At 45.7% G+C, this 21,357-nt stretch overlaps 4 protein-coding genes across 5 annotated transcripts; 2 read left to right on the forward strand and 2 right to left on the reverse strand.

Annotated features, from left to right (window-relative positions):
• Positions 1–2,212: 2,212 nt before the first annotated feature.
• Positions 2,213–6,614, forward strand: pif1 (PIF1 5'-to-3' DNA helicase homolog (S. cerevisiae)). 2 transcript variants are annotated; one of them, XM_029831408.1, is made up of 12 exons: positions 2,213–2,941; positions 3,021–3,144; positions 3,262–3,387; positions 3,814–3,967; positions 4,049–4,178; positions 4,286–4,392; positions 4,470–4,609; positions 4,760–4,866; positions 4,948–5,035; positions 5,224–5,369; positions 6,070–6,261; positions 6,338–6,614. In XM_029831408.1, exons 1-12 carry the CDS (start codon positions 2,390–2,392, stop codon positions 6,380–6,382), a joined length of 1,911 nt encoding a protein of 636 aa, XP_029687268.1. In that variant the 5' UTR covers positions 2,213–2,389; the 3' UTR covers positions 6,383–6,614. The 2 variants fall into 2 exon arrangements, with proteins under 2 accessions (XP_029687268.1, XP_003975778.2); XM_003975729.3 differs by having other exon boundaries at positions 4,064–4,178.
• Positions 6,615–7,029: 415 nt separating this feature from the next.
• LOC101074663 (cytochrome b-c1 complex subunit 6, mitochondrial-like) lies at positions 7,030–8,456 on the reverse strand. The gene is made up of 4 exons (XM_003975710.3): positions 8,293–8,456; positions 7,994–8,044; positions 7,454–7,615; positions 7,030–7,368 (listed from the first exon to the last, which is right to left on the reverse strand). The coding sequence occupies exons 1-4, from the start codon at positions 8,338–8,340 to the stop codon at positions 7,336–7,338; spliced, it is 294 nt and encodes a 97-aa protein (XP_003975759.1). The 5' UTR covers positions 8,341–8,456; the 3' UTR covers positions 7,030–7,335.
• Positions 8,457–8,585: 129 nt separating this feature from the next.
• Positions 8,586–11,631, forward strand: nsun4 (NOP2/Sun RNA methyltransferase 4). The gene is made up of 8 exons (XM_003975728.3): positions 8,586–8,711; positions 8,916–9,135; positions 9,430–9,553; positions 9,703–9,857; positions 9,978–10,138; positions 10,224–10,348; positions 10,430–10,562; positions 10,786–11,631. The coding sequence occupies exons 1-8, from the start codon at positions 8,619–8,621 to the stop codon at positions 10,927–10,929; spliced, it is 1,155 nt and encodes a 384-aa protein (XP_003975777.1). The 5' UTR covers positions 8,586–8,618; the 3' UTR covers positions 10,930–11,631.
• Positions 11,632–16,434: 4,803 nt separating this feature from the next.
• dmbx1a (diencephalon/mesencephalon homeobox 1a) lies at positions 16,435–21,035 on the reverse strand. Its single transcript, XM_003975727.2, has 5 exons — positions 20,784–21,035; positions 18,262–18,431; positions 17,980–18,158; positions 17,285–17,672; positions 16,435–17,198 (listed from the first exon to the last, which is right to left on the reverse strand). The coding sequence occupies exons 2-5, from the start codon at positions 18,413–18,415 to the stop codon at positions 16,756–16,758; spliced, it is 1,164 nt and encodes a 387-aa protein (XP_003975776.1). The 5' UTR covers positions 18,416–18,431; positions 20,784–21,035; the 3' UTR covers positions 16,435–16,755.
• Positions 21,036–21,357: the final 322 nt, after the last annotated feature.

Consider the following 21,357-nt stretch of genomic DNA (forward strand, 5'->3'; position numbering starts at 1 on the left):
TTCACCTTCAGGGGGATAATTAGAAGCTTCTTTCTCATTCTTTCTCCGAAGACATCACTCAGACAGCCTGTGTGTGTGTGTGTGTGTGGGTGGGGGTGGGGGGGGTGAAAGGCTAGATGTTGCCTTTGCATTGAAGGTATAAATTAAAGGTGTTCAGCTGGGTTACTGCAGTGGGCTGAGGACATGTCCATTGTCACAGTGATGTGAGGAGCCCAACGCCTCCATAATTTATGCTAATATTTGCTCTTCTGCAAACCACAAACACATTTCTGGTCATTACTGCCCCTGTCAGGACCGCAGGAGCGAGCACGCCGACATTTGCATCCACCTAATGAACAGACGCTAATGTACATCACATGTCTTTGCATACCAAGCACTAGTCAAAGCATTAGCACTAGCAGCCACAGTAAAGCTTTTAAGTGGTTAATGCACGTTCATGTGTCTTTCCTCATATTCTCAGTGGTGGATGTTCAGTGTTTCTGGTGTTTGTTTTTATGTCCATCTGGAATGACGAAGTATAAAAAAAGTCATGCCTCATCATCAGAGGCTGATGTTTACTATAAATGATGCTCTCTCCTGATCAAACATGCACAGCCATCTTCAAGCCCTCATGATGGAAAAGTAGAGGGAGGAAACCATTTCAGGTTACAATTCAAATGTTCTGACGAAGGACGTGTGGCTTTTCATAATAAGGGTGTTCTGTCCTCTTCATCAATCATCTCTAACAGAATTGTTTTAACACTAATATGTAATGATGGCTGGAAAACTTACTGGTTTACTGGAAACATCTGATTTTGTCCAATTATCATTTTTTGCGTGTTTGCTTTAAAATGAGATGCTTTTTATGTTTATGTATGCTTGTTTTTTTTATCCTTTCAGTGGTGGCCTGTTTCTTTAAGGCTGCATAAAGACCACAGTCATTCATTAGCTGCGTACTGTGAAGGGGGGTGGGAGGTGATGGGGGGGGGGGGGGGGGTCACAGAGCAGCAAAGCTAACAAAGAGCCAGCAAACAAAATAATTCTGACTGATTTTGTTGCCCAGGAATGGATGAATGGATGCTCTTCAACACACTGATTCAAGGAGGCTGTTTTCTGCGTTACTGTTGAATGTGTGCAGGAAGTAGTGTGTAATAAATAAATAAATAAATATGAGATTAGTAATAAAGCTGCAGCAATGGTAGAGATTTGTGCCTCCACTGATGCAGGAAGTAACACCTTCCAATTAACCTTTGTCACAAGATCAAGATTTAGAGTTGAACGAGTGAAAGACTCATTGAACAATCAACTGGTTTATCTCCTTTTTCCATGCTCTGTGAGCACCTGTACACACCATCAGCAGAGCACATCGTGGAACGCTCCGGGGAGTCCGGGGTGTAGGAGGTGCCTGATGTAAAAAGTCAATCAAGAAGGAGTAAATTAGTAAAATCAAATCCTAGAACGTCTATCATCTGACTGACCAAAAGGGGGACTCTTGTGGTGTTTTTGGTCTAAATAGTTCTGATGATTTAGCAGCGTGATAATAATCTGGTTACTCAATGTGAACATGAAGGCACCATGCAGTCGAGGAAAGTCTTCAGGATTCTCCTGAGCCTCTCGATAGACCTGGTTGGCTTTGATCAGCTTCCTGGATGGAAAAAAGAAACAAATGTCAGAATTTAATCCACATTTAAAAACAGGACATCTGTAAACGTTACATTATGGGTTTTGTAGCAACGTTACATAAAGAACTTGTGAGGTACCAACTAAAATAGGCAGGAACTTTAGTTGTCTTTAAGCTGGTAAACGATCTCTAACGATGGTCTTGCAGTTTTTCTGATTCCGTTCTAAAGATGCTGACTGTGGTTGACGGGTGGCAGCACACAATGAATACACAATGTTAGAAAATGTATGTTGCTTGAATCAAATTTCCTGTCACCTTTGAAGCGCCTTCTGTTCATTTCTTTTTAATTGTCTAGTTGTCTATTATTATTATTATTATTATTAGTAGTAGTAGTAGTAGTGGTAGTAGTAGTAGTAGTGGTACTATTGTTGTGATCAAAACCATCAGCCAGTCTCGTCTTCTCATCAAAAACATCTTTTCTCATTCTCTTCACTCATCCTGAGCCATGTGCAGTCGGCGTCATTGCGACGTCATCACAAGTTACGTCAACGATTGGCCGTTGCGGTTGTGGACACGCCCCTTCCCCCGTTTCATTGGTTGATGTATTAAATATCCTCCACCTGATTGGCCGGAAGCGTCGTGCTCCCATTGGCTGATTACACGCATTGACGATTTGAAATTTCGGCGTTTTTCCTGGTTCGCAGACGGCTCACGAAAGGAGGATTAAAAGACCAGCACTTTAAAATAAAGGGAGATATGAGATATTGAGATTTTTGTTTTGTAGCGGCTATGTTCTACGGGGAAGATGGTGCACAGCTACAGTGCTGTGTGACACTGGAGCAACTTAACGCCTCCGGTCAGGCCACTCGCAGGCAGCTCATCCGCAAAGCCTCCGTCATCCTCGGCCGGAATGAGTCCCAGGAGATCATCCTCCGGGTTCACGACGGGAAAGTCCCGCAAAGCTACCGCCTGCAGGAGTTTAAACTGTTCACCAAGTTCGCCAAAGATGGGAAGTGCACCGTCAAACTGGTCCCAGAGAACATCCAGGTGCTGCTTTCCAACTGTCCTCCAGACCAGCTCAGCCTCTTCTTGACGACTCTGAGCATCAAACACCAGGCCTGGCGGGCTGGGAAGCCACTGACCAAGAGGGAGAAGCTGAAAGCCTCTCTGCCCCGCAGCTTTATGGCCATCAGCCCCCTCCAGCAGAAGGACATCCAGAAGGCCAATGAGCTGCGAGGTCAAGCAGCTCCCCTGGGGCTCAGGGACCGGACCAACACGACTGCTGTGGCAGGAAGGAGTCAGCAGGTCAAAAGGTCACGCAGTGACGCCAGCTTCAGCCCTGTGAGTATCTGAAAACCTTCAAAATGTGTGCACAACCCCAAACAGTGTTAAATCCCTCAACTTGTGTGTGCTGCTCCAGGTAAAGGCCAACCCCAATAAGAAACCAATCCTGTCCCTGCCCTCTCGAAAATTAAGTCAAGAGCAGGCCTCTGTCCTCAGCGCTGTGCTGACTGGCAGGAATGTTTTCTTCACAGGAAGCGCAGGCACGTTCATGCACGCTTGTATTTGCCTTTGCTTTTAATTCTCACCATTTATTCTACTTTTATTTCCTGTTACGCTTATGTTCAACGAACTGGTGTTGATTTAAATATCTCTTTCAGGCACAGGAAAGTCCTTCCTGCTGAAGAGAATCATGGGTTCGCTTCCCCCAAAGAGCACCTTTGCCACCGCCAGCACGGGGGTGGCTGCGTGCCACATCGGAGGGACCACGTTACACAGCTTTGCAGGTCAGCCAGCGGGTGCTTCTTTAAGCAATCCTCAAAGTGATTATAAAAACACAGGCTCGTCACGGGGAGATGCAGACGTCAACATTGTTAATTTTCTCTCCCTTGAAATGTGGCTGTGTTGCAGAAGCTAATTAAGCCCTTCAGTTTTCATGAGTTCTTGTTATTTTTAGCACAACTGCTAAAATCTGCAGCCTTTCTTGAGCGATGTCTGTTTCTCTTTTAATGTATATTTAATATAATCAAGAATTTTGAGCGCGTGTGAGTGGGATGTTTTAGACATGTCTCTGGGGTCGCATTGTTTTTTTTAAATTAAATCTTAATATACAGAAGCTGTGCTTTTGGCGTTGACACACGTGTTGTTCATTCATGGTCTGTAGCCTCTGTCCCTCGGTTTGTTCACATTGCGTCCACGTGTCCTCTTCCCAGGGATCGGCTCGGGCTCTGCCCCTGTGGAGCAGTGCATCGAGCTGGCCCAGAGGCCGGGGGTGCTGCAGCACTGGACGAGCTGCCGGCACCTGATCATCGACGAGATCTCCATGGTCGAGGCTCAGTTCTTCGACAAGCTGGAGGCCGTCGCCAGGTGACACAACTGGAAATGAAACTTTTGAGTGAAGCCTGCATGAATGATATGAGTGATATGACAGGAAGTTGAGCATTTCAGCCCCTCTTGTTACAGGTCGGTGAGGAGATCTCCTCAGCCGTTTGGGGGCATCCAGCTGATCGTTTGTGGGGACTTCCTCCAGCTGCCTCCCGTCTCCAAGGGAAAGGAAAAGGCCAGCTTCTGTTTCCAGGTCAGCCCACCCTGGACCAGAGTGTTCGAACACGCATCCGTGTGCCCGTGATGTCTGTTTGCTGCTGACTTCATGTAAAAGTGCATTTTGTGCCTGTGCTGCCTCAGGCCAGGAGTTGGCGGAAGGTCATCCAGGTCAACATGGAGTTAACAGAAGTGCGGAGGCAAACCGACCGATCGTTTATCTCCCTCCTGCAGGCGGTGAGGGTGGGCAGGTAAAAAAAAAAAGCCAAAAAAACAGGCAATTATATCCCCCAATATACACTCACCGTTGCCTCTCAACACCTTCAAGGGTGACGGAGGAAGTAACCACCAAGCTGCTAAAAAGCGCCTATCACCAGATTGAGAGAGACGGCATTTTAGCCACGCGGTTGTGCACGCACAAGGATGACGTGGAGCTCACAAATGAGAACAAACTGAAGCAGCTTCCAGGTGCGATTTTGGTATTTTCAGGTGTTTATTGAATTGGCTCCAGTTGAGACACACAAAAGCTTTATTTGGTGGTCAGTTATTACTATGTTGACTATGCTTCTGTGGTCTCAGTTAGGGGACAACGAACTAAATTGGCCTCCTCTCCTTTAGGATCAGTCCGTGTTTTTGAGGCTTTGGACAGCGACCCGGTTCTGGTGAAGACTATTGATGCTCACTCCCCTGTGGGGAGAATTATCCAGCTCAAAGTGGGAGCTCAGGTACCTTATGTGTCTCCTCTTAAGATGCCCACGTGATCGGACGCGTTGGATCACGAGTACTGACGTTCCAATCATCTCAAGGTCATGCTGACAAAGAACCTGGACATCACTCGGGGCCTGGTGAACGGAGCACGTGGAGTCGTGGTGGCGTTCGAGTCTGGAAAAAATGGTCGGACACAAATCGGTTGCACAAAAGGAATACTTTGACATTTCTTCCACTGAACTGCACTTATCTTTAATTCAAATGGAGAAGACTTTGATGTTAACGTCACAGCTCATAAAAACGGTTCCAGAGTATCTAATGGCACCTTGACATCGCTGCATAGATATTTTCTGACTCACTTCCTGCATCTTCAGGGCTCCCACGTGTGCGCTTCCTGTGCGGTGTCACAGAAGTGCTGAAGCCGGAGCGCTGGGTGTTTAAATCCGGCGGTGGGATCCACCTGAGTCGGCAGCAGCTGCCGCTCAAGCTGGCCTGGGCCATCTCCATCCACAAGAGCCAGGTCAGTACAGGTCCGATCAGAAAGCCTCCCGCAGAGCGCTGGAGGAGGGGGTTTCTCCTGTGTTGGGTTGTAATTAATAGTTAATTCGAGTTGGCCTTGAAGCTCAGACGCCGTCTGAGTCCATGTTTGTAGATGGGCGAAGTCATGCGTTCCCATCAGCCACAGCGGTGCTTTTGTATCAATGCTAAAGACATGTTCTGGCAATTTGATGATGATGATGATGAAGTGTCTTCAGCACTCACAGCAGAGCCTGACAAATGATGCATTCACTGGTCACTAAACTCCATCAACAAAAGATTTAAAATAACTCCTTTTATCTTCTTTCTCTATTGTGCTTTTAAGCACCATCAGCTGGATTCATCTTCATGGATAAGTTGCATACCGGTACTTTGATTTCAAGGCTCACTTAAATTTCTTCTCAGTTTTTTGCTTTAGGAATAATGTACCAGTTAAATTTGAACTGTTCTGTGACTTTAAATAAGAATTCATCCTCCTCGGGCTGCAGTCCTGTAAAAACTATATAAACCTGTTTTACATGTTCATGTTTAATACAGTTGAATATATATGATACACGCAGGAAATCTTTTTTTTTTCCACTTTGAATGTGTTGACAAGTTGAGAATAAACTGGAATTAAAGCCATCTGTTATGTGGTCTGTGGCGAAATGATTCAAAATGTCTTTATTCCTGCTCATTTACAGGGAATGACTCTGGATTGTGTTGAAATCTCACTGGCACGTGTGTTTGAGAGCGGCCAAGCATACGTGGCTCTGTCTCGGGCTCGGAGTTTGGAGGGCCTGCGGGTCATGGACTTTGACCCCCAGGTGGTCAGGGCGGATCCAGATGTTCTTGCTTTCTGTAAGAAACTGAGGAAGGAGAGGCTGCTCATGCAGGTGAGGGTCAAGCTCAAAATAGCTGCTGAAAATCCCTGGAAATTTCCTCACTAGTCTCACCTCTGTCTTGCACCAGGTTTCCATGGATGACTTTGTTCACAACAAAGAAAACTATTGCTGAATTCATCAGTCTCATCTAATATTATGCATTGTGTGCATGACTTTTGTACGCGTAATCGTGTTATTTCTTTTGGAAGAATGAGGTTTTAAGAGACGGCAGCCATGGACGAACGGTTGACCTCACAACGGCGCCGCCACACTGCCCCCTTATGGTCATTACTTTTACATTTTTAACAGCTTATTTTTGTGCTATAATTTATTGTGGAGTCAAATAAAGTTTTAGTTAGCTTCTACCAGTTGTGTTGTATTAATTTAATACAAATTCACTTTTAATTCACAATCTAAATTTTACTCTGTAATCCAGTCCGTTTTTATTAAGCGTGCTTTAGATTGAGTTATTGTGAACTAGTTTACTTTTTTAAATTTAGAATAACCTTGAATAACTAAACTAGAATAAACAGTGACATTCCATCTGTCTGGGTGAGTCACACAATCCAGGGACAATGTTTTGCAGGGTAATTGTGAATCACAAATGCTTTTAAAGCAGCAGAGAAAAACATCTTGCATCACATTTTGGGAAAGATACCCTTTGTTTGGTGCGAGAGCTTGAGAAAACAGCCAAGAAGTTAGCGGACTTTAAGAACCACCTCCGCTTCAACCTCAGATGTACATCTTGCATCACAATAGAGAAAAACTTATAATGCATTTTCAAAACAGTGGAATCAAAAATAGCCTTTATTGTTTTTCATCCATGACTTAACCTGGGATAAATTACAATGTACCATAAATGCATCTGAAATGACAGCATAAGCATCTGAAAACTTTACATCCATTTAGTGTACATTTGTTACCTAACAATTACACCACCTGATCATTTGCTGAATGCACACATGGAGGGGCAGAACCTATGAAAAGCATTTACAGTAATACACAGGAGGGTCACAACTGCTCTGATTTGTTCATTTCCAGCAGTTGCCATGATTTTACAGCTGCAATTGCGGTTGGATGGGCAGATCATTTCACGTTATGAAACAGCTTGTGTGCTACCTGCAAGGACAAAAAAAGAATGACACCGTTAGCATCAGCATCAAAAAGACCAGGGCACATGCTTTCTTCACTTCTGAACACTTACACAGTGGTCTCGTGCGTGCAGGAAGTCAAACAGCTCTTCTGTGCAATCCTCCTCTGTGTTGGATCTCGAGCTGACGCGGGCTTCGCACAGCTCCAGACGCTCCTTTGTGTGTACGCAGTGTTCAGACTCCTCGCATTTTGCTCTAATTGTTTCTAGAGGGTCCTGCAAAACAAATGTGACATATTCCTGAAAATGGTGAAATTGTACCAGTGTGTCAACAAAAATCCACCAAGAACATCTCAGAACACTTACAAAATAAGAAATGGCTAATGCAAAATTCTCTTTAATAATGGCTTACAGCTATTAGTGCAGCACAATGCTTTTTAACAAGGAAAACCTTTCTGTTTTCATATCTAATGATGCTTCATGCAAATGTATGTCAGTGCTTAATTTTTTTATGTGTTGTAAAGCTTCAAGTGAATATTTTATACACATTTATAAGACAATTATAACTGCCTGAGCCCAAAAATGTGCCATGTCAAGCAAGTTCTTTGCTGGAATCAAGATAAGTGTGGATATTTGTCAGATCTATGGACTTACCACCAGGTCTTCCTCTTCCTCCTCCTCCTCCTCTTCAGGGACATCCTCCTCCTGATCAGTAATAAGTAAATGTACATTATAAAAGTTATTTCTCATACTTAAATAGTTTGAACAAAAATAAAAGAATGACATTTCACGGGTCAATGTATCTCTAAAAACCTCAAACATTTTGTTAAGATCACTCAAGTTTGGTGACATTATTGACTCTTGGTGGAGAGACCACACGAAGGTGTGTAGCAATACTGCTACTGCCCCAAGATAAGTTATCAAAACAAAAATAAATATCAACTTCTCAGTACCTCGTCGTCGGGATCGCCGTATGTGAGCATATTCTTCTCGAAAACCATGATTTCTGCGTTTAAATCCACCAAAACTCCCGACAGAGGACAACTGTCCTAGCTAAAAAGCCGAAACGCTGAGGGCGTAAGGTCGGTCACACGCAGGAAACGGCGATTATGTTAAACCGGATGTAATTTACTATTGGTTGACAGGGAAATGTGACTTTCCTTTAAGCCAATCATGTTATGCTGGATGTAAGCCCCGCCTTCTATTCAGTCTACGCCTGCGGAACCTTCGTGTGGGTTGAATGAGCGAAGACGAACCCGATTATCTGTTGCACGCCGTGATGGCGCTGTTCACGGACACCAGACTTCTACTGAGAAAACTTAAAGATTTAAGATGTTTAACGCCAAAACGACACCGGGTGAAAGAAAAATGGGTAAGTTGTGACTGCAGTAAGAGTCAAATCGGATTAGAATAATCATAAGAATTTGCGAGTGTCAAAGTATTTTTGAATGATACACAATAAGCTTTTAATTACTAAATCGTTCTTTTTTTTAAGGAAAAACCCAGTGTTCTAAATAATTTTATATGTTCTTGAGATAATTTAAAGTTGGTAAACAGTTTATTTCTTTTTGGAAAGGCTGCCACACGTCCCAAGCATCCTCCCACCAACCTCGCCCTTCAGCACTTTGATGCCACATACAGCGCCCAGCTGGGCCAGATGTGGCCATCCGTCCGATGTGCTCTGCTGTCAGAGAGGAAGTACGGAGCCTTGTTTAATAATTTCTCACAAGACGCTCTTCTGGAAGACCTTGAAGCTCAGGGATGCAGAGATTTCATCAGTAACATAGAAACAGAAGGTGGGCGCGCGCCTCATGTTTCTACATCAGAGCTATTTTTTTATGAGAGGCATTGATCGCTAATCATAGTAATATATTGTTAGATTAGGTGGTATTGTCTTCAGTATTTAGGGATTTGTAACACAAAATAACTTACCTATGGTAACACAATAACACAAACATTGTTAAGTAGACACAGTATAATTACGAATTGCTAAAAGAAATGGCCAAAACTGACTTTTCTCACAGAAACATGTAATTTGTATGAAGTACAGCCACTGTCTATGAATAATTAGCTCTACTTTTTTTCTCCAGTCCAGCCGTCTGACCCTGCAGATGGGGACGCTGTTTATCAGCAGCTCTCTGCTCTACAGCTTAGCCCTAATATTAGGTGCTTTGTGTTTCCAAGAGGGGACATCTCGAGATTTAAACCTGCAAGGTGAGCTTAGTTTGATTTTTATCTCGTGGGTTTTGTTTAGCTGTTTGATTCAAATCTTGTAACACAGTGTTGGTAGAACAGTGCTTTTTGTAAGCCTTTGTGGTTACAATAAATTCTAAATATTTTTTCCATGATTTTGTTCTGTGAAGACCAGACCAGGGTGGCTTCTTGGGTTACTACCTGATGGATGCCGCGTCTGTGCTCCCTTGTCTTGCATTGAACGTCCAAGAAGGCCACAGTGTTTTGGACCTTTGTGCAGCTCCAGGAGGCAAGACCTTGGCTTTACTTCAGACCTATTCTATAGGTAAGAAGACCTTTCCTTGGATCGTTGGATATCCTTGGATAACTCTGTTTTCGACATTCATCCTGAAGCCCACGAGAGCTCTGTTGTAGCTAAACCTTCATTTTTGCATTTTTTTAAAAGGTTTTTTGTGCGTGAATGACTCTTCCGTGTCTCGAACATCGCGCCTGAGGAAAGTCCTACGCAGCTACGTTCCTAAGCAGCATTTAACTAATGAGAAAATTCGTATCTCCACGCTCGACGGCACCAAGTGGGGTGAAATTGAGCGGAACACGTTTGACCGAGTAAGCTTGATCATTGTTTTCCTACAGAGATTGTGAAGCATTTTTCCGAGGACCACCTCACTTCTTCTTCTTCTTCTGTGTTCAGGTCCTGGTTGATGTCCCCTGCACCACAGACAGACACTCAGTGTTGGAGGATGACAACAACATATTCAGTAAAATCAGGACTGGGGAGAGACGACGACTGCCACAGCTCCAGCTCCAGCTGCTGCAGTAAGATTTAGTCTCAAACCTGTTTCTGTGCTTGCAATTATTTTAGATGAAGATATCGAGTTAACCTCAACCACCCTGCAGGGCAGCCATTGAAGCAGCTTGTCCAGGTGGGGAGATTGTGTATTCCACCTGCACACTCTCGCAAAACCAGAACGCAGGTGTGGTGGAACAGGCCATTGCCTGGGCCCGGGAGAACCACGGCATCCAGCTTGAGGTCAGTCAGATTCCCAGTTTAACTATATATCACTAGTTTGCTGTTGAATGCACGAGCAAAAGCAGTTAAATTTTTGACCTTTTATTAAAAATAAATCCTAAAAACAGAAACATTAATAGTATTCATAATTTCTTTTAATCCTCTGATGATCATTTGATCATAATTCATTTGACCATCCTCTTCTCTTTTTCTTCACCCTGGTCCCAATCACACCTACATTCAGGTTGTTGACCTGCGACCCCTCACACACATGTTTAGGAACACCTTTCACTTTGCCCGTGACCTCCACCTGGGGGAGATGGTCGTCCCGCACTTAGCTGCTAACTTTGGTCCCATCTTCCTGTGCAAGCTGAGGAGGCTAACGTAGGCTGCCGGATGGCTTCGCATAAAACCTGGTGGACATTTAAATGGACGTTGACAGCTGGTGCATTTTAAATTCACACTCACACCCTTCAGATTTATATGGAAATAAAGAGTTTTACAGCGGTAAGTTGGGAATATTTGGGAGTACAGTTGCTGGCTGATGCAGCCTTGACCTTATGAACCTAGATCTGAACTTAGGTACTCAAAATGACAAATTTTTATTTAAAAGAAATTTTAAACGCAGTTAATATAGAAAAGGGACACATGTCGAATTAAATTCTTAAATTAATATCCTTCCCCATGATTTAAAAAAAACAGACTAAATCGCCTCTGGTCTGTGTAAAGTGTAATTATATCCTCGGCCTGTAGGAGGTAGCAGAAGCCTGATGTAAAGGCCTCCTCTCAGCTTTTTGGCCTCGAGAGGACACACTCAAGGAACTTTAGCTCTCCTGCACTTTTTCAGACAGCCGGAGATGAATATTTAATGTTTTGGAATGACATTAGGGATATACACATTTGCATCAGACGTACCTGATTCCTTTATCTCTCCAGTGAAAATGGGGTTTGTCTTGTTTTTCATCAGGTTCGATGGTTTTGTCTAATAACCTGATATGTGCAGTCTGCAGAAGGAGGGAGTAATGGACGGGCAGATAATGACCTGTGTTATTTGTCTCCCATCAGAATCAGTAAAATGTTCATTATTATAGCCAGGATTGACTCTGTTTTGCATTGACATCAGTCAGAGGTGAACTGTTTCCCCTTATCACTAGCTAATATAAGCAGAGAGTCGCCTCTGTTTTCCATAACGCCGCACATGACCCTTTATGTTGTCCTGGCTGCTCAATGTAGCGTGAAAAAAGGTGCCGGCGCCTGTGCCTAACGAGTCCACCATCCACGTCCCATCGTCATTAAGCTGCTCCGGCTGCGGGAGCTGACTCTCATCCCTGTGCAGGGACGGACGGCAGCCATGCGGCTCCCAGATGAACATTAAAGAGGCAGCAGAGAGCTAAAATGGGACGCCTGTTTTGCCCCTGCGCTTTTTTATTCCACAGATGAGTGCAGATAATTTCCTGTGCGATTGTGAGTGATTACTGTATTACTGCGGTAAAAGGGGGATGTATCTGGGAATGCAGAGGGAATTAATGACACATAAAAACTATTTTTGTACTGACTGCTTTCGTCTCCGGGGCCCCGGACGCGTCTCCGCACATCTTGTGATTACCTAAACGTATTGTAAATATGTGTTTCCTATGGGCTCTTACATAAATTTACATGTTTTAACACTCAGGAGACGGCAGACTGTTAGAGATGAGTTACTCTCTATTCTGCCTGTTTATAGACTCCGCTGGCCGCCTGCTTCATTATTGATTTAGTCAATGAGCCGCTGTGCGTTTGTGTCCCTCTGTGTAAGCCGACGCGCTGGGGAGAAATGTGCTGTGTATTACAAAGATGGATCTTGTGGATTTAACTACATGGCCGTTTTCACTCTGTTTTCAGATGCAATTTATGGTTCTTTATTTTGCAAATGAGCGTTTAAGAGGCCGCGGCGCCGCCAGCGGAGGGGAGCGCGGCGCTTCCTGGGGCCACGGGGCGGCATTTCTCACCTCAGGGAAGGGCTGAGCTTCAGGGGGTGCGAGGGTAGCGGAAGGAAAAGAGGACAGGTGTAGTTAAAGCGGGGCTGCAGTTCCTGCGGTGCCGTCTCGATGCCCCCCCCCCCCAGAATAAAAGCCAGATGCATCCCAGTTGGCAGTGGGAAGGAGGATTTCACCGTTGGGGGTCTTTGTTGCTGATTCAATGTTTAGTCTGAGCCGAGCAAGACCCCTGCCCAGGAAAGAACATGTCTCCTGCTGATATGATGTTATAGCGTTTACCTTTTTTTAGGCATCCCTTTTATTTAACAGCATCACGTCATTTTTGGCTGACGGGGGGAATTTAACGTCTGCCGGTCCATTTACCTTCCTATAGTGATTCCTTTTGTCATCGTGTGCTTGAAGGGGCGATGTTGGAAAAGTCAGTGTATATTTGACTGCAGAAATAGCCTAATGATGCCCCAAATTAGTTCTGACCTGCTTTTTTAATCACTAAAAATGTTTCCCCACTCCCTCTACAGAACTTTAACCGTATACTCATCATTTGTTGTCATGCCTCAACATTCGGAGACCTCATGAATTTCACCCCTCACTCCAGTGGCCCTAATCCTCTTTAATAGGTTTAAGGTTGAATTAATGTGCATTTGCCTCCAGACTGTTGTGGATCAGAACCAACAAGAACACTCAAATACTAAATTAATCAATAGAGGTATTAATTATCGCATGCTTTTATTGATTGGCCCAGCAGATTGTTCAATCTGTCACATTTGTGTGAGAACGTGATCCATATTACACATAATGGGGCTTGTTTTTCTTGAGAAATAGAAGTATTGCCTAATATGACATCGCTCCGTCTTGATTTTGGGCCTCACCTGATGATGCGGCGTCGATATCAGGCCAAAAGTCCCCAAAGGACTCCGAATCTGTGGGCGAAGCATCGGAAAGTTGGGCGCTGTGGCCAGATTAAGAGGAGAGAGAATGGAGGTTTTCTTCTTCTTAAGGAGATTAGCCGGCGAGGGTTGAGATGGCAGTCAGAGCCTTTAAGAAAAAAAGAGGACAAGGAGAGAATGGCAGATAAAGTGGAACTGAAGGAGGGCGGCCCAGGAAACACAGTTTAGCCACCTGTTGTCCGTCACATCTGGCCTTCCTCCTCCCGCATCGATTATTTCAGTCAAAAATCGGGGGTGGGGGGAAGAGATGAGTTCTGCCATGATTGTTGGGGCTTACGTGTTCCGTGTATGTATGCAGCTGTGGGCCTGGTTCTACTTGGGTTTCCCACTACCTTGAATTCATTCTGCTGGTTTCCAGGAGGACTTTGATGTGTATCTGGGCAATGTGCTATTAGAGGGATTTTCCTGGGCCTGACAGCTCAGAGAATATGCAGCGGAATGGCAGTGCCAGTGGGCTAAAAGAATGGTGGAAACAGGATTAGGATCATATTCTGGCAGACCCTGTCACCTCCTGAATGGGCCGAGGTTCCCAACGCTGGCACTTTTCATTCTCGCCATGGTTAAAACCTTTAAGGGAACCATGGCGAGGAGGGAGAGAAAAGCACTGATTGAATGGTACACTGTGATTTTTGTGTGGGGGGCTTGCTCCGAGGTGCTGTGTGTGTGTGTGTGTGTGCGTGTGTGTGTGTGTGTGTGTCTTTGGGAGGGGGGGCAATGGGTCTTTCTTTTTCCCCCCAAATACCTTTTAAAAGCTTCACTCGGGTTTTTCCTGTGTTGCATTCACGTCCTCGCAGCTCAACAACGACTTATTGGCTGATTTTCAGACGCCGTTGGAACGTGCTGATCAGTTCTGACAGGAAACTTTGCCGCATTTCGGTGCAGTTTGAAGATGTTTTTTACTTTGTCTGAGCTGCTTTCATTTTTAAGGTAACAGGACCTGGCGGAAGATTGGAATTGAATGCCCGTAGTTTGTTGAGCACGCATATGTAAACATTAAAACCATCTTAAATCATTTTGAGATTTTCAGCATGGCTCATTCGCTGGGGTTTGATTTTTGGGTGTTTTTTACCCACCTGATCCAGCATGACGGGCTCAGCACACTTGACCCTGCAGCAGCACAATCTAGCAATGCTTGTCCAGCGCCCCTGGCATGTGTGCACGTGTGTGTGTGTGTGTGTGCGTGTGTGTGTTTGGGGGATGGGTGTTAAGAGAACATTTGGAACAAGAGTCTTGTGCTGTGTTTTCTGGTCCAGATGGCCCCATGGGAGGAAACGCCAGCGTGTACCTGCAGATTCAGACTCTGGATAATAAGGATATTCACCTCTGCTGCATATATGCACCAGTCATATCAGTCACTGGAACAGGACGCCCTTGGCTGAGGACACACACACGCACACACACACACAGGCGGTCTATTAGCTATGGTTCAGGTGAGGTTTTACATGAAGGGTGCTAATCTGATGACATCATCATGTAATATCTGATTTTTAGGTGTTGGTCATTCTTAACTTCCAGAGTTGTAATTTACACACACACACACACACACACAGGGGCTGAAATGGACCGGTACAATCGTCCTCTGCAGAGTTGTGTCAGGCAGCAGCACTTAAGCAACCTGGAACGTCAGCTTTGGGAAGAGCAAGGGCAGATTTTGGAGGAGGTAGCGGCGAGTGTCTGGGTACGGGGCAGTGTCGGTGGGGGGTCAGCGCTTTTGATAAACCATGCTGTTAAAAATTTAATAGCGGCATAATCACCGCCCCGGGCCGTCATTCTTCAGGATAATGGCCTGCTTATTCATTGGGGATCGCTCATATCCCCCCCCCCAGATGATGTTGCTCTTTTCTCTCTTTTACAGCCTCTCAAACAGGGATTATTTACATCGTTTTCATTCATATACGTTGAAATTTTCAGGCTGTTTCCGAACCCGAGCCGAACCAGCGAAGCACAGACAGAAACAGTCCTTGTTGTAAACATCTCCAAGCAACGTTTTTTTTTTTTTATTTGCAGTCATTTTACAACAACACTAATTTAAGTCTACATCGTCGCGGCGGAGGAGAGGAGAGGAGAGGAGAGGAGAGGAGAGGAGAGGAGAGGAGAGGAGAGGAGAGGAGAGGAGAGGAGAGGCCACGCTTGACGCCTCGCCACCTCCGCCACCGTTAGGAATCTATCTACCACTGGACCACGTCTGACAGTGATGGTCTGGGGAGGAAGGGAGGGGGTGACAGGGGCAGACAGTACCACACAGAGGACACGGGTCGGACATGTTTTCACTTCCTTTGATATTGGAGGGGGATTTTTTGTGCAGTTGCTTCATTTCCAGAAGAAAAAGGTGAAGGTTTACAGGAGAAATTCAACCACGGGGGGGAGTTTGGGGCGACATGGCTGCTGGTGGGCTCAGCAAATACAATCTGACAGCTAAAGTCCATTATCAGTGATACAACATAATAACTTTACACCGACCTCACCAGTAAACATTAATAGATAGACTTTTTTTTTTGTATTTTACATATTAAAATAATGTGCATTCTTTTTCGTCGCCTCCAGAACGCGTGGAAACCGAAAGCATCGGGGATGTGTGTCGTTCTCCTCATCAAGTGCTAACAATCAGTCTCATGTTTCCTCAAGAGAATAGCGCAAATATAAATGATTCTTGTTTGTCATTTCCTTCCGTATTCAGCCGAGATGGTGAAGCGATGTCGCTGCCTTAATTGGCCGTTTTCCGTGCACAGGGCTTGAGAATCTATAAAAGCGGGCTTAAGTGGTGCGCGTGTTAGTAATTGCGTTTGCCCCAGCTCCCTCAGCCCAGGGCAATATGTAATTAAATCTTTGCAAATTTATTCACTGAAATCATTTTGTCATTATGAATCCAGGCGTCCGTGCAAGGTGGCATTACTGGCCATTAAACTGGTAAATTAGTCGCTTTTAATTATGCTGTTGAGGACAACATGGCTTGAAGTTTATTTTTATTTATGTGCCACTTATGTAGTACATGCTATGTACATAACGGCTCAGTTTAATTAATTCTGGTCCTGGGGAAGGAGCGACGCCCCCGTTAGTGGAAATCCTCTGAAAGTGCCTCCGTTTATTCACATTGCCCTGGTAAACATTGTTTGCATTTTTTTTCAGTGATTCTTGAGTGGAGAGGAGCCAGACTGGAGCGAGCGGTCGGTTCTATAGGTCCACTGCTTGGCTGTTGCATGTCCCGGCTGCAGGTGGTCGGCCGTATGCTCCCTAAAGAACGATGACAGTCGGGCAGAAGGATGGAACGACGTGCCGGCCGAGCATTCGGGCTCAGTTAGACATTGTGTCCAGTCCCAGTGAGGCGGCGTGCTGCTTGGCCCTCAGACGCAGGTTCTCGATGCTGGTGGTCTTATTGTTGTGGCTGGGGAGGCCGCCTGTGGCCGACGCCTGCAGCAGTGGGCTGTTCCACACCTGCTGGGCGTGATGGGACAGCGACTGGTAGTAGGACTGGCAGGGCAGCGAGCCCAGCGGCGCCGGCGGCATGTTGACATTCATTCCCAGGTACGGGAGCGAGGACGGGCCGGTGAGGTCAAAGGCCGGGTAGTGCACCAAGTTGTTGGTGGCAGCCATGTGCTGGCGGAACTGCTCCTGCAGACGGAAGAGGCTGAGAGGAGAAGAGGAGTAAGAGTGGCTCTGGGGGAGAGGAGCGCTGCCGGCCAGGCCACTGCTGGAGGAGGAGGAGGGGGTCACAGATGGAGACACCAGGGGGGAATCTGATGGGGGAGAGAAAAGTGCTGTTAGAGGTGATGCTGACGGGGACTGAGGAGGGAGGTGAAAGTCATATATGAGCGCCTCTGACCTGCTTTGGGACTCAGTCTTTTGCACGCTGGGGAAACGTCCTCGGGAGTCGCTGCTCTTTCGCACTTCAGCTCCTCTGCTTGACTTTTACTCTCCTCCTCCCTGTCCGTGTTGTCCTCCGTCGCCGACTCGCTGCCGGAGTGTTCCGCCGAGGTGACGTTCAAGTCCATGTCCAGGGGAACAGGGCGGACCACCGGCCCCTCCGGCTCCAGGGGCGAGGAAGAGGCTGAAGGAGGCAGCTGACCGTCAGGGATGATGGTCGTGGAGGGAGGCGCGTCCTCCTTCTCGCTCCCTCCTTCCCCCGGCGCCTCCTTCTGCTTCTGAAGCTGCTCCTTCTGGAGGCTGCGCTGCTTCTTGCGGAATTTGGCCCTGCGGTTTTTGAACCAGACCTGAGGTGAAACAAAGCACACCATTAAACATTCTACACATTATAAACAAAATGTGTGAAACGATTAGTCTTTGTTTAAGTCCACTTTAAATTTGACATGAATCTGTTCGCACAGATCATTTTCATTAAAGTTTCCATGTCAAGGATTTGTTTTCTTTTAAAATATTTTTATTCCATTTAGAGATTTTGAGCGTTCATTTAGGACCCAAATATTCACACATTACAAATACCGGGACTTAAACACAAATAATGGAGGAGGAAACGAAAAGTTTCCAGCTCCAAACGCGTGTGGATATTTTGGTATTTACCTGCACTCTGGCCTCGGGCAGGTTGGTGCACATGGCCAGCCGCTCCCTCATCACCACATCTGGATAGTGGGTCTTCTGGAAGGTCTTCTCCAGCGCCTCCAGCTGCTGCGCGGTGAAGGCCGTGCGGCTGCGGCGCTGCTTGCGGTGCTGGGAGCCGTACCGAGCCTCCAGGATGATGTCTTGGAATGCGCAGCCGTTGGAAAAGAAGGAAACACACACGGGCCAAGTTTATTTTACCGCCTTCGCATACCTGCGTGCGTGCGTGCGTGTGTTCTCAATTACCAGCCAGCCTCTCTGCCAGGGTGAGAGCGTGCACGGAGGGCCGGTAGTCGGGCGCGTGCTGCGCCTGTTGCGCGGCCTGCTGGTGCAGGTTGTACATGGCGCTGAGCGAGTTCATGGCGTGCAGAGAGTAGCCGTTCACCCCGTAGTGCTGCATGGTGAGAGGCCGCCACCTGCAGAGAGAGCCGCTCATCGTCAGGAGGAAGGTCGGGGACGGACGCTGCGCCTTCATCAGCGGCTCCCCGGCGGAGGTGAACGCGCGCGCTAACGTGTGTTATCCATTAACATCCAATTAGCGCCCTGTGCAAGCCATTAATTATACAAAAGGCTTTTGATTTGGGTAATTATCACTCATTCCCGTAATGAACCGTGACGGATGCCTCATTCATGAATTTATTCACATGCTTTCTGATCCCGCGGAAGCCAAATCCCCCCTGAAAACGTTGCTTTACCCGATCAGGGCGCAGATGAAATGTGTTGGAAAATGAAATAAGGAGATTTGTTCCGGCTCTCGGTGGCAAAAAAAAACAACTTCGAATGAATATAAGGATTATATTTTACCAGGCAGAGATTCAGATATATTTCCTCGCAATTTAGTAACTTGAACGTTTATCGTTATTTTATATATAGATTTATAAAAATGTGTTATTTATGGGCAAATTAACATAAGTGCCGAGAAAGTTGACAGGTGCGGAAAGATTTTCTTCAAGAAAAATTAGAGTTTTTCTCTGGGCAGCAATTTCCTGAACTCTTCTTGACGATGGAGATTATAATAGATGAAACGCTCCAGGACACGATTAGATATGTATTAATACTGGAGAGGCTGACAGGAGGGAATATCTCGGAGGCCCAAACAGTTATTAGAACTTGAGAGACCACAGGGAAAAGATATAAATCTTTTCGCTGCCTGACAGGTAAAAGTGGCAGGAGGCGGCTACTTTCTCATTCACCCTCTGACCAGGAATGAAAACTGCATTTAGAGTAAACATTTTATTTTCCATTTAATTGTTCCTGTGCAGAACAATGATTGATGTAACCAATGCGTTTCAACAGTCGGGAGAAGTTTTAACAAGTCGAATTCTCTCTTTCTGCGCGTGTGGTGCGCGTTCCCAGCCCATTAAGTGACCGTGGCTGATGAATGTGATCAGAGGGCAGCAGGGAATACTTTAATTCGTCGGGACAGAAGGTGCTTCGCTAAACATTTACTTTACTCCCCCAAGTATTTGAGCTGAATGGGCCCCGCTCCCCCTTCTCCTCCCTGGCGGCCTCTTATCCCATCGCCCCGGGGCAACGTTTTGGCTGAGATGTATGGCTTCTCCACGGGTAGAAATATGCATGTTGATCCCCATTTGGCTCCCCGTCTAATGGAAGTGCAAATAGGTTTCGACTGCGAGGCCCTCCATTTATCATCTGTCTGACACGGACGGACGTACAGTGGGATTCTGCCTCGGAGCTCCCGCGTGTGCGCGCATTAGCACTTGTTCCGTGCGTTTTTTAGCACTTTTAAAAAAAATAATCGTCCAAGAACGACGACTGATTTCTTAATTGCAAAGTGTCAAATAGAGAATTTCTTAATGACATCCCCGTCCGTGGCGGGATCCAGGTTTGGACTTTGGCCAAATCCTGTTTGTGCAGGAAAACCTGGTTAAAGTTGAAATGTCCACAGTCGCCATGCTTTGCAACCTTCACGCCTGCCTTTTGGTGGCTTTACCAACTTCTTGTGTTTACCACAGCGCGTCTGGTTAAAGGCCGCCCCCGCCTGTCCATATCAAATCCAACACAATAGCTCATCACTGAGTCGGTGGGTGCAGTTATTGTCATTCATAAGCCCCTCTCTGCTCCAGGCATCGGGCCCTCCTGGCACACCCGCACAATGCTTCGATTATCAAACCGTCATTATGTAAATTGGCATGTACAGTGCAACTCTTTGATCCGACTAAATTAGGAAAAATGTCATTTGCTAACAGCCCCCAGGGGCAGGGGTCGACGCGACAATCTGCTCTTTGCTGTGTCACGGTTTTAACTGTCAGCGACGTTTGATTCTCTCAGCTCCTGTTGGGAAAGTTACGGATTTGGGAATCTTCGTGACGGTGGGACGGTAATTTGGTTTGTTTTTGTTTTTTTTTGTGGCCAAAAATATACGTAAAACGCGATGAAATACCGGAGATATTTCTAAAATAATGTAAATTTTGTGCACATATTTAAAGCGATTTTTTGTGTAGAATGTGGTTATAAATAAGCTAAAAAAATTCTTAATATAGCAAAAATTAAATGTTTTGAAAATAAACAAAATGAACGTAGTGAATTTGTCGTCCAGCTCTGTGGCAAACTGAAAGTTAAGATAATAAAACAAAGTCAATAAGGTGGGTACATTTTCTCAACATATATTAGCATGCAATTATTTTAAAATACACGGCCTTTCTGACATAACCTCCTTTAAAGTTCCCGTACAGGATAAAAAATAAACAGGATCAACAGAGACAATACAAAATCAGACAGTTGGGTGTTTAAAAAAGTGTTTTTACCTCTTGTGCAGACAGCTGGAGTTTCCGTAACTTTACGCACCACCCCGACGGTCAATCCGAGCCTCTTCAAGTTGGTCTCTTCGTTTTGATCGTCGTGTTTATCAATTTATGAATAAATTCGTCACTGTTTATTTTTAAATGTCCTCCTTCCGTCCCGCTCTCGGTGCGTAAAAGTCCTCGCGTCAAGTCCGCTCGCTCGCGCTTCACCTGCTCTTCCTCTCGTGCGGATTCTCCACGAGGCATCCGCCATCTGCTGGTGCGCGAGAGCCCCGTGGTGGGATTTAAGGAGAGCCTCGCGGTGGTGGTGTTGGCTCGCCATTGGTTGTTTGCGCTGTCAATCACGGACAAGAACCCGCCGCTCGGGAGCGATTGATAAACATGAAAATGTTCACTTTAAAACAGCGGTTTCACCAGCAGTCATTGCTGAAACATTTAGTTTTTATCGTTCTCTTCCACAATTGATTTAATGGCGAGCCACACAACAGTATAAACGAATCCATTTTGGCAAATTTTAAACAATAAAAAAGGAATGTTTTCGTCTCCTTGAACTGCTTATTTGCATTCACATGGATTA

Source organism: Takifugu rubripes, chromosome 22 (assembly GCF_901000725.2).
Source record: "Takifugu rubripes chromosome 22, fTakRub1.2, whole genome shotgun sequence".
NCBI lineage: Eukaryota > Metazoa > Chordata > Actinopteri > Tetraodontiformes > Tetraodontidae > Takifugu > Takifugu rubripes.

Excerpts from the sequence above, each read along its gene's own strand:
- pif1 (XM_029831408.1), top strand. The coding sequence starts at position 2,390 with ATGTTCTACGGGGAAGATGGTGCACAGCTACAGTGCTGTGTGACACTG. Across the intron at positions 5,036-5,223 it reads GTTCGAGTCTGGAAAAAATG|GGCTCCCACGTGTGCGCTTC; the intron begins GTCGGACACAAA and ends CTGCATCTTCAG. Across the intron at positions 5,370-6,069 it reads TCTCCATCCACAAGAGCCAG|GGAATGACTCTGGATTGTGT; the intron begins GTCAGTACAGGT and ends GCTCATTTACAG.
- LOC101074663 (XM_003975710.3), bottom strand. The coding sequence starts at position 8,340 with ATGGTTTTCGAGAAGAATATGCTCACATACGGCGATCCCGACGACGAG. Across the intron at positions 8,045-8,292 it reads ACGGCGATCCCGACGACGAG|GAGGAGGATGTCCCTGAAGA; the intron begins GTACTGAGAAGT and ends ATTACTGATCAG. Across the intron at positions 7,369-7,453 it reads TGCACGCACGAGACCACTGT|GTAGCACACAAGCTGTTTCA; the intron begins GTAAGTGTTCAG and ends TTGTCCTTGCAG.
- nsun4 (XM_003975728.3), top strand. The coding sequence starts at position 8,619 with ATGGCGCTGTTCACGGACACCAGACTTCTACTGAGAAAACTTAAAGAT. Across the intron at positions 10,349-10,429 it reads CTCCAGCTCCAGCTGCTGCA|GGCAGCCATTGAAGCAGCTT; the intron begins GTAAGATTTAGT and ends ACCACCCTGCAG. Across the intron at positions 10,563-10,785 it reads ACCACGGCATCCAGCTTGAG|GTTGTTGACCTGCGACCCCT; the intron begins GTCAGTCAGATT and ends ACCTACATTCAG.
- dmbx1a (XM_003975727.2), bottom strand. The coding sequence starts at position 18,415 with ATGCAGCACTACGGGGTGAACGGCTACTCTCTGCACGCCATGAACTCG. Across the intron at positions 18,159-18,261 it reads CCTGGCAGAGAGGCTGGCTG|ACATCATCCTGGAGGCTCGG; the intron begins GTAATTGAGAAC and ends GCGCATTCCAAG. Across the intron at positions 17,199-17,284 it reads AAGACTGAGTCCCAAAGCAG|ATTCCCCCCTGGTGTCTCCA; the intron begins GTCAGAGGCGCT and ends CTCCCCCATCAG.